This window comes from Alosa pseudoharengus, unplaced genomic scaffold, assembly GCF_046254945.1.
Source record: "Alosa pseudoharengus isolate Yale_2024_CS ecotype anadromous, Long Island Sound unplaced genomic scaffold, YU_APseudo_1.1 YU_APseudo_1.1_scf_24, whole genome shotgun sequence".
NCBI classification, from domain to species: Eukaryota; Metazoa; Chordata; class Actinopteri; order Clupeiformes; family Clupeidae; genus Alosa; species Alosa pseudoharengus.
The window spans coordinates 1,945,300-1,955,299 of NW_027468689.1; the positions used below are offsets into that span (position 1 = coordinate 1,945,300).

Here is a 10,000-nt window from a genome sequence, read left to right on the forward strand (position 1 = left end):
ACACACACACACACACACACACACACACACACACACACACACACACACACTGCCGATTCCTTCCCTTTAATCCGTGATGACGACTTTGATGCTACATTGTCTCCTTATGCTCTGGTTTTGCACCAGACCAGCGGTTCATGAAGGACTTTTACTCCCCCCCCCCCCCCCCATCTCTCTTGTGTGACAGGAGGAGGGTTGAAGCCCGTCAGCGGCCCCTGCTGGCCAAAGCGTGTATTGTAATTCCCCGCCCTCCCTCATGCCAGTGTGAGATTACAGCTCAGCTCAGACGGCTCGTTTACATGAAGTCTCTCCAGTCTCCCCTCAGCAGAACACACACACTTTATTTCACCACTGAAGGGATGAGGATGACGTAGGAAATGGAGGGATATATTTTGATAGTACATTTATGCATAGAATAAAATATTACATTAAATATGGAGGAGGGGGGGGGAAGGGGAGTATTAGTTTGTTTTCACATCCCATAGTGATGCAAGGCGGTATAACTGGTTGTCATGACGAGTGTCTGTAGAGGGGTTAGAGGTCAAAAGGCATGACCTGACTGTTCAGTAGGCTAGCTGTTTTAAAAGGTGTTTTATGGAACCCTGCCGTCTCCATGGCGATGCTTTCATATCTGGTTAGACATTTCTGAAGACAGGGCAGCGGGGGGGGGGGGCAGCAGAGACGCCTGCTTACTGGAGTCATGGAAACGAACACAGTAGACTTGAGTGGGGGCATGACACACGCGCACACACGCGCACGCGCACACACACACACCATAAAGTCACTCTTAGAATGTGTGTTTGCATTTATTCTGTCAGTGATGAGTCACCACTAGCTGAGCTCTGCAGTGTGTGTGTATATATATGTGCACGTGTGGGGGTGTGTGAGGACTCCTGTAATCAGCATGTCTTCCAGAAACAGTGTTTTAGCTTGCGGGCCTGCAGAGGAGGAGTGTATGTGTGTATGTGTGTGTGTGTGTGTGTGCGTGCGCGTGTGCGTGCGCGCTCGTGTGTGTGTGTGTGCGCGTGCGTGTGTGTGTGTGTGTGTGTGCGTGTGCGTGTGTGTGTGTGTGTGTGCGCGTGTGTGTGTGCGTGTGTGTGTGCGTGTGTGTGCCCACCCCCCTACAGTGTTCTCCCCTCAGCTAGGAGATGTAGCCATTAGCGATTTTTAGCCATTAGTTTAGTTTTGTTCTGGCTGCTGGGCTCTCAATATGCCGAAGAAGTATCACATCTATTGTACCTGTCAACTTTCCTCCTCTACATTTAAACAGCGCAACCACAACAACCCAGCTATGCCCATTCATCTCTACACACACACACACACACACAATTGACATTACAGTGTAAGATATGGTTGTACTGCTGTTTCGTTGAACTGTTTTTTTTTTTTTTTTTAAATTGTAGATTTTTGTTCTAATAACGGCTTTGTATATACTACTCAGAGTTGTATGTAACATTTATGGTAGTAATTTATTTAACTTTTTTTGTCCTCTTAAGAAACAAAAGTTCTTCTCAAGCACCTCTTTCTCTTTTTGAGTTAGATAAATCAAATATGTGCCATTCGTTTGTCTCTGTATTAACGTAACTAATGCTTTTGTTTTTTGAGAACTTTAAATACTGCTAAAAGGGTTTTAAAATAAGAAACCCCCATTGTGTTGTTTAAAAAGAAGTTGGTTTAAACTGCGTGTCCTAATTCCCCCCGTGTGTGTGCGCGCACGATGGGAGGAGTGTGAGGAAGAAGCAGTGCATCGGACGGCATTTTGTTGCCATGGTGACTGGTGTTTTGTTTTGTTTTTGTTTGGTTAACCACGGTTACGGTTTGGGGGGGTCATCGCTCTCACATTCTAAACACAGACAATACACTCTTCACAGGCTACTCTGACTTCCTCACAGTTTTTTTGATGCACAATCTCCACATCTTTCAAACAGAACAAAAATTAATTTGAGCATTTTTTCTTTTCATACTTTTCTTTTTTCGGTTCTCCTTCCCTTTTTCTGTTTTTTAAAAACAGGAGCCGGGTTCTTTTTTTTTGTCAATCATGTAAAATATTTTTTAGGATTAAAAATGAAAACAGTGAGTTTCATTGTCACTGGGCCTTGCTTTTGGTTCTTTTCTTTTTTTTAATTTGTAATTTCATGTGTCTGCTCTGCTTCCAACACGTCTTGTGTGTCTCATACTAGTTGTTTCCTGTTTGTTTTGTAAAGTGTTCTTTCTTTCTTTATCTCTTTCTTTTTTTGGAATCCAAACCGAAGACCCATCAGGTCAGCTTCCTCCTCCTCCTCCCTGTGTGTCACGAGGGAATGTCCGTCTGTGTTGTACAGTACTCTGTCCTTTAATAAACGCTGATGGTAGGCCATTAAACAGCTGCCCATAAGTCCCCATCTAATAATTTTACATCAATGTTGCATCCTCATTTGTCCTCCCAGCACATCACAGGTCTTATTCACACGGTCAACGTTTAAATGAACACATTGTAGTTCTTTTACCTGAAAAGAACAGCTACGCTCATTGTGATGCCACACTGAGGGGAAGTCTGGGGTCTGACATCACCCATGCACGCTGGAAGTCTGGGGTTTTGGATTGATTGGGTCCCCCCTCAGCTACACAATGTGTCTTGAAAATTGATGAAAAGTGGATGTCTGTGGTTTAAAGGATTGGATCATGTAGCCTGGGGTGTATGTTAGTGACAAACCAGAATAAGTCAACCCAGAGGAAGTGGTCATCTAATTGAAAGGCCCTATAACTTCATTCTAAAATAAAGCCTTTAAAAAGGTCATTGGTCATAGGTGTATGACTTACGTCGAGTTAACATAGTCAGGTCTCAATAGATCTCCCTTCTGATTAGTTACATCATGTTTTCTCCATACGCAGATTGCAGTGTCCAGTCCTCATTAAGTCAGTCTGAAGTCTAAAGATGTGGATTTACAGGTTGTAAGTAACATGGTACAGTTAGACCTATTCAAAGTCCTTTTCGTTAATTAAGTCTCTGACCTCCCTGCTCTACATGTCCTCCAGCTGCATTGGACTGTAGGGTCAAGAGCGAGCCAGTGCGATTCACAGTGAGGTGCAGAATATGGACATTATTTATTAAACAGGCGTTAGCTGAGGTGGTCTGCAGGGTTCTAGAGTGGATGGACGTTAGCTGAGGTGGTTTGCAGGGTTCTAGAGTGGATGGACGTTAGCCGGCCGCAGAGGGCACTCTAGATGGATGCTCCATAAGCACCGGAAATCTGAGCGCATTAAGCCGGAATCAGAGTTGGGTTCTTCAGTGTGTCCACTAACGTTAAGTGATGGATGGACCACAGCCAACTGGGGTGTCGTGGATTTGGTTCACTGTGTGGGTTATGTGAACGCAATCAAATGTGGAGTTAACCCTGAAACATGTTCGCTACTGGGGGGTGTCCAAGCCACTGTGACAAATAGCAGTTCTTAGTTGTGTCTGTAGAGAGTACGGCGTGGGAGAGCAACATTATTCCCACCCTGCAAAAGGTAAGTAAGTGATGACCAAGGGTTTTGTGCCAGATGGGCGGCTCTGTGGTGGCGTGTTGATTTTAACTGTAGGGTCAGTTGAGGAGACACATCGGTCTCACTTTACTTGGTTAGTCTGCCCAAAAGACTATTTACAGATGCTCAGATGAAGTATCTGTTGACAGTAGTTGTTCAACAACAATTCTACATACGGGACTGAACAGGCGATCAGTCAAGTCTCTGTGGGCGTGACTATCCAAGCGAAGTGTTACTGAAAGATCTGACACCACGGTCACACACAAATAGGCAGCTCACTGATGGGGTCCTGTGCTGGTTCAGGCCAATGGAAGGTACGATCCAGGAGTTCCTTTTCAGTCAACTCTGGCAACCGTGGTGGGCAGCCCACATGCACGCTTGTCCGCTGGTGGTGTGTGGACAACAGACAGACCATTGCGCTCTTCAAGAAAAGACATTTTTTGTTTCCATTCTAATTCAAAAGGCCTTAGCAGTGAAAAAGCAAACGCAGCTGTAACCTTTAGTTTAAAATACTCACTTTATTTCCACTGATCAGATGCAAACCTGCCAAGTCCCCTCTGAGTTAAGCTGTTTTTGCCAGAAAGGACAAATGAAATTGATAATAGTAATAATGGATAAAATTGTTATGCCTGTTTTCCGTATATGATGAAGTGATATAATAAAATATAACATTTTATCGGTCCATTAAAAATATACAAATATCAACATTTTTGTACAGAACAAAAACCCAGTTCGGTCGCTTATTGTAATAAAATGAGGGGGCGCATATTTCTCCTCCAGAATCAAGCTCATTTTTGTGTGAAATATTTCTGTGAAAACTTAAGTAACAGCACTAATTTGGGGCACATTTTTACTAGAAGATATGTTAAGTGTAACATTATTTAAGGGCCTCATTGAGGTAAAAAAAAAAAAAAAGCAAACTGATCTTATGGACATCACTGGCTAACCATACACAGTTGAGCACACCATGCACACCTTTTCTTATTTAAATATGCAGATTTGTAGCAGGAACAACTGATAGAACTGACGCCATATTTGGATAGAAGTGTAGAGAGCTGCATGGTCATTTGAGGCCAGTTCTGCGATGATCGGTGATGCTGTGGACGGCTTCTGTAGTAGAAGCTTGTGGCTGCCGAGTAGACCACAATGGTGTGACCAAAGGAGCCCAGTCCATCACTATCTGCAACTAAAAGTGTCTGTTGACTTGTAAAGGAGCTTCACACAAAGTTTTGAATGTACCTGGGTTACATCTAGGCTATGGGCTTCATCCAAACGCACCTCTGATATTGAAAATAAGGCATATAAGCATTTAATTATGACAAATCATCCTTGAGTTTCCACATAATGTATAATAGCACATGAATCAGGTGTTTCTGGTTTAAAATGTTCATGCTTTGCCATAGACCTGCCCATACCAGAGTAAAGCCGCTTGTTTATGAATCAGCAAAATGAAAACCAGTTGAACGTGTGGAGAAAGGCCCACCCACTCCAAGCATCTGCTCATTGGGATGCGACTCGTTTCCATGACGCCCACCCACTCCAAGTTTCACGTTTGTTCCATGTTTTGTGCGGTACATAAGTGTCCATATGCCAGCATCCTCTCTGCACACAACTCAAGATTCTCACTGAGATCCCCCCCCCTCCCTCAGTCCATGTTACGCAAGACTATTAATTAATCACAGAAGACATCTTTGTGTGTCTATCTGGGATCGCTTCCCTCAGCCTGACAGTGCTAAAAGGTAAAATAATTCCAGAGGCTGTCTTTGTGCGACTGCTGTACATGTTTTCTTTCCTCCTGGCCAGTCAGGTTAATCTTACACCTGGTGTCTGACCACACCCCTGTACAACAGAGGGAACGAGGGGTCGTGTGTTTCCGCCCAGACTGGTGGGCACTGCACTGCCCCCTGTACCCACGACACCAGACTGAACTCTACTTCAGGCACTTCTCATTTGGAACTCATCTCTCTCAAACTCACTGTGAGACAAGTGCCAATCACACACCCTGTGTTTAATCTAGAGGACAGCCACACCCCCACCCCCCCCCCCTCCAAACACACATATACCCCCCCCCACCCCCCCCTCCAAACACACATACACACAGGCAGAGATGACTCTCGCTCGTGCCTGTTAAGCTCCCCAGTAAGACCATTCAAGAGTTCATTTAAGAGAGAAAGCAGTATTTTGGTTGCTTATACAGTAATCACATAAATTAGATTTCTACAATATGCAAAATAATATTGGTTAAATTCAAAAAATAGGATTTTAAACATACAGCAACAGAAATAAAAGGCAATAATTTGGCTTTGGAAACAAACCTGTTTTTTTTTCCTTTCCTTTTGAAAATGTCACTGATATATATATATATAGATATATATGCTGTTGAAAGCAGAATGCTGGGAGACTCGAGGCAGACACAGAAGAAAACAAACACACACACACACACACACGTGTACACACACACACACACACGTGTACACACACACACACACACACACACACACACACACACACACACACACACACACACACACACACACACACACACACACACGTGTACACACACACACACACACACACACACACAGACAGACAGACAGACAAAGAAGTACTTTAGCACAGACATGTCACCACCTCACACTCCTGCAAGTGCAAAATAAAATAACTTCCAAGAAAAGAAAGAAAGAAACAATGTTGTAATCCAGAGATTTGGTACCATATAGCGCTACTTTAGATATGACTGTTGGAGAATAGGAGCCTAGGGCTGCTACTGAAAAACAGAAAAGAAAAACAACCGAGAGATGTGGAGACTAGGGGAGCAGCGTGTCCCTCTACAACTACCAGTCTTTTGCTTGATTCTTTTTTTTCTTCAGTTTTTCGTTGTTTTCAAATTTTGACTGTTGTCCTAATGGCACAAGAACGAGACCACAGCGACGTGATGGCCGTCTGAGCGGTCTTAGACTAAAGGTTCTACACACACTTTTTTTGTTTTCCATTTTTTTGTTGTTGTTTTTCTTGGTTCACCTTTTCTTTTGTTTGACGTTATCGATCGACTTGAGTCTGAGCGAAGGGTGGGATGTGCGGTGTGCGTACGCATGTGGTTTCTTTTGCTTTTGGTGGGGTGGGATTCAGCTCACTGCTGGGTAGGGGGGTAAGGGAGAGTCCTAGGCGATTTTGCTCCTGGGGGGGGATAGTTGGGAAGGTGGGGGTGGGGTTCAAACTTAAGGCAAATGTCATCACAAATGCATTTCAATGCGCTAGAGCAAGTGCTGAATATTTCAAATGGATATTGTTCAGAAAACACATGTTCTCAAAAATTGCTTTTCATGAAGATTTCTAAATGTTGGCATTATATAGGTAGATAATTATATATTTAGGTAGATAATGTTTTGGTTCATTTTTTATCAATTCTTCTAAGGGCAACAACAGGACAAACTTAAGTTAATACAATCAGAGGGTCTTGGCTAGCTAGATCAAAAATTGCTTGTATATGCTGGAGTATAATGCTTCACATGCAATTAAAAACCGAAAAAAAAAGAAAAAAAAGACAAAACTTCAAAAAAAGAAAAAAATTAAAAACCTGAACTGTCAAAATATTTTTTGTACTTGCCACCAAGAAGGCCAACTTATCAAATCAACTCGCCTTGAATAAAAATGGCAAAAAAAGTTATTATTGCACATGATGATAAGGAAGCTGAACTCTTGAGACAGAGAAAAGTAGTGAAAAAATGAGATCGAAAGAAAGAGCACGAGAAAGAAAGAGAGAGCGAGAGACAGAGAGAGAGAGAGAGAGAGAGAGAGAGAGAGAGAGAGAGAGAGAGAGAGAGAGAGAGAGAGAGAGAGAGAGAGAGAGAGAGAGAGAGAGAGAGAGAGAGAGAGAGACACCCATCTCGAGAGTTGGCCCCAAAATCTATCACCTGACTCCAACAAGCACTTGAACACATTCAACAATCTGATTCCAAATCTGCAGAAGTGGACCCTCCAGCTCGTGCCAGTCAGACACCTGAAGCACTCCACTGCCCCCGGTGGGCTGGAGGCCAAACTTTTTCTTTATTTTTTTTTTCTTTAAAAATAATCCTTTTAATTTTTTTTGTTTCTTTTCATTTCGTTTCGTTTCTTGTGCTTACATACAGCAAAGAGAGTGTTGCATAAGTGCTTCTTAAAGCGCTGTCGTCTGATTGGGTTCTAATGAAGGGATTATTGATTCCACTGGGCTAAACAGGCCTGTTTTTGGTACGGGGGGGGTGGGGGGGGTAGGGGTCTACTGGTGCTGAGGTGGAGCAACGTGTGCTTAACTGAGAACATAAACAACCAGAGGAAGCAGAAAAGACTAGATGGAGAGAAGGACTCAGACAGCAAATTGAACAGAGAGTAAGAAAGTCGGGGGGAGCGCAAAACATTTCAAAATAAAAGTGTAAAACGGAAGGTCATGATGAGAACGTGTGGTGTTGAATCCTGTGGCGGCACGTCTTTAGACTCAACGCTGTTTCTTCCACTGCTGCTACATTGAAACTGCATATCTCATAGAAACGGTTAAAACTGGCCGCTCCGCTCTGAGGTGTGTGTGTGGGGGGACTAGCATGGGGAGGGGTCACGTGGGGGGGGGGGGGTGGCAGGGCGGCGCTCCGGCTTCCTCTCCGCTCCTCCATGGATAGTGGCTGGTTGGCAGTGTCCAGGCCCACTGGTGAGGCCGCATGGTCAAGCGAAAACACCACAAGTGGCATCAAGGTTTCTTTTTTTTTCTCCTTTTTGATTTTTATTTTCGTTTTCATGTTTCCACGGGGAGGACAGACGGAAGCAGACAGGGAAAGGTGGCGGTGTTGTTGTTGTTGATGTTGATGTTGTTGTTGTTGTGGAGGGGTGGGGTGGGTGAAGACGGTGACTCCCTCCTCAACCCTCCACTCACTGCCCAGCTCAGCTCAGACTGGACCATTGGGCGTCGGGCCACCTGATGAAGGCCACTCAACTCTGGAGGAAAAGAGAGAGGGAGGGAGGGAGGGAGAGAGAGAGAAAGAGAGAGAGAGAGAGAGGGAGAGAAAGAGACAGAGTGAGATAGAGAGAGAGAGAGAGAGAGAGATAGATAGAGAGAGAGAGAGAGATATAGTGAGAGAGAGAGAGATATAGTGAGAGAGAGAGAGAGAGAGAGAGAGAGAGAGAGAAAGGAAAAGTGTTGAGTAGAAGACAGGCAGAGTAACACAGTTAATAAACTATAAACAATATAGTCAGTCATACGGCAGACAGTCACAACTAAAACGGTTTCACGCAGTCATTCTGATCATTATGAAACTAAAAACACACCTACAGTGTGTAAAGACCCCCCCCACACACACACAGAGACACACACACACACAGACACACACACACACACACACAGACACACACACACACAGACAGAGAAAGAGGGAGAGAGATAGGCACGTACTTCTTGTCTGTCACAGTGATGTTCTCAGAGGCTGTGGTGGAGGCTGTGGCGGAGGCTGTGGCGGAGGCTGTGGTGGAGGCTGTGGTGGAGGCTGTGGTGGGGGGTGATGCTGGAGGGGGCTGAGGGGTCCCCCCTGACTCCGCCTTCTGGGGGCTGTCCGACACACTCAGCTTCTCTATGGGCACCTGTACCTCACTGATACACACACACACACACACACACACACACACGAACACAGAGACACACAAAAACACACCCATGCAATCACACACACACACACACATGGACAGAGACAAGTACATAGTGGTTAGTGTACATAATCTCCGTTCAGAGCTCGTTCCTTTCTCCTGATCTCTGTCTGTAGTGAAGGTAAGCCAACAGGTACACAGAGGCCCGTTTGTAAAATAGATTTCAAAGTCATTCAAACTCACAGACATATCCCAACATTTTTAAAGAGTTCAAAGAACGCCGGGTTAACGAATAGGCTATAGAAAACACCACTACATGATTAGTGCCAAGTACATCTCTTCAGTTTTAGTCTAGGCTTACAGACTAAGTGAAACGAGTGTAGTTTTATGGGATAAAGCGAACTTTCCTTCATCAGTGAATTTTGATGAGACATAACGACTGTGATCATAGTGTGCTAACGTGCAATATACAATATACGAGTGCAATGTTCGCACTAGTATAACATTACCATAACTTAAAATTATCTATTTTATATTCGGTCAATAGGCCTACTACTGGTAATGTTTGTCATGGCATGTAGACTGCAATTTGTTATATATTAAATAATTATTGCCCAGATCAGATGTAGGACATGCTCCTAATTAAAGCCCACAGCACACACCACCGAAGCGTGTTGAGTCCTAATAATAATAGCGGCTTATTCTTATGTGGTAGCAAATAACGTTAACTATCAAAGAAATACACGTAATGTAGGAATGCACACAGATATAGTGCAACAGGTGTAGGCCTATCTGACGAAGACCTGAGTGGTTGAAACGTTGTACTTGTACACTGGGAGCAAAGAAGACTATCCTCACTTTTTTCCCCCTTTGCAACTGTCAAAGAAAT

General features: G+C 44.0%; 2 protein-coding genes across 7 annotated transcripts in view; one reads left to right on the forward strand and one right to left on the reverse strand.

Annotated features, from left to right (window-relative positions):
- Nucleotides 1–2,400, forward strand: part of sbf1 (SET binding factor 1) — an 88,387-nt gene extending 85,987 nt beyond the window's left edge. For all 6 annotated transcript variants that reach the window (XM_076302782.1, XM_076302783.1, XM_076302786.1 and 3 more), the window contains one exon: nt 1–2,400. This exon is cut by the window's left edge and continues 874 nt beyond it. The gene's annotated coding sequence lies outside the window, so the exon portion shown is untranslated.
- A 5,691-nt stretch (nt 2,401–8,091) lies between these two features.
- ppp6r2a (protein phosphatase 6, regulatory subunit 2a) overlaps nt 8,092–10,000 on the reverse strand; it is a 56,507-nt gene continuing 54,598 nt past the window's right edge. The window contains exons 23-24 of the mRNA XM_076302789.1: nt 8,924–9,118; nt 8,092–8,469 (exon numbers count right to left, since the gene is read on the reverse strand). Of these exons, the coding sequence (XP_076158904.1) occupies nt 8,421–8,469; nt 8,924–9,118 (244 nt within the window). The 3' untranslated portion in view covers nt 8,092–8,420. The remainder of the gene's footprint in view (nt 8,470–8,923; nt 9,119–10,000) is intronic.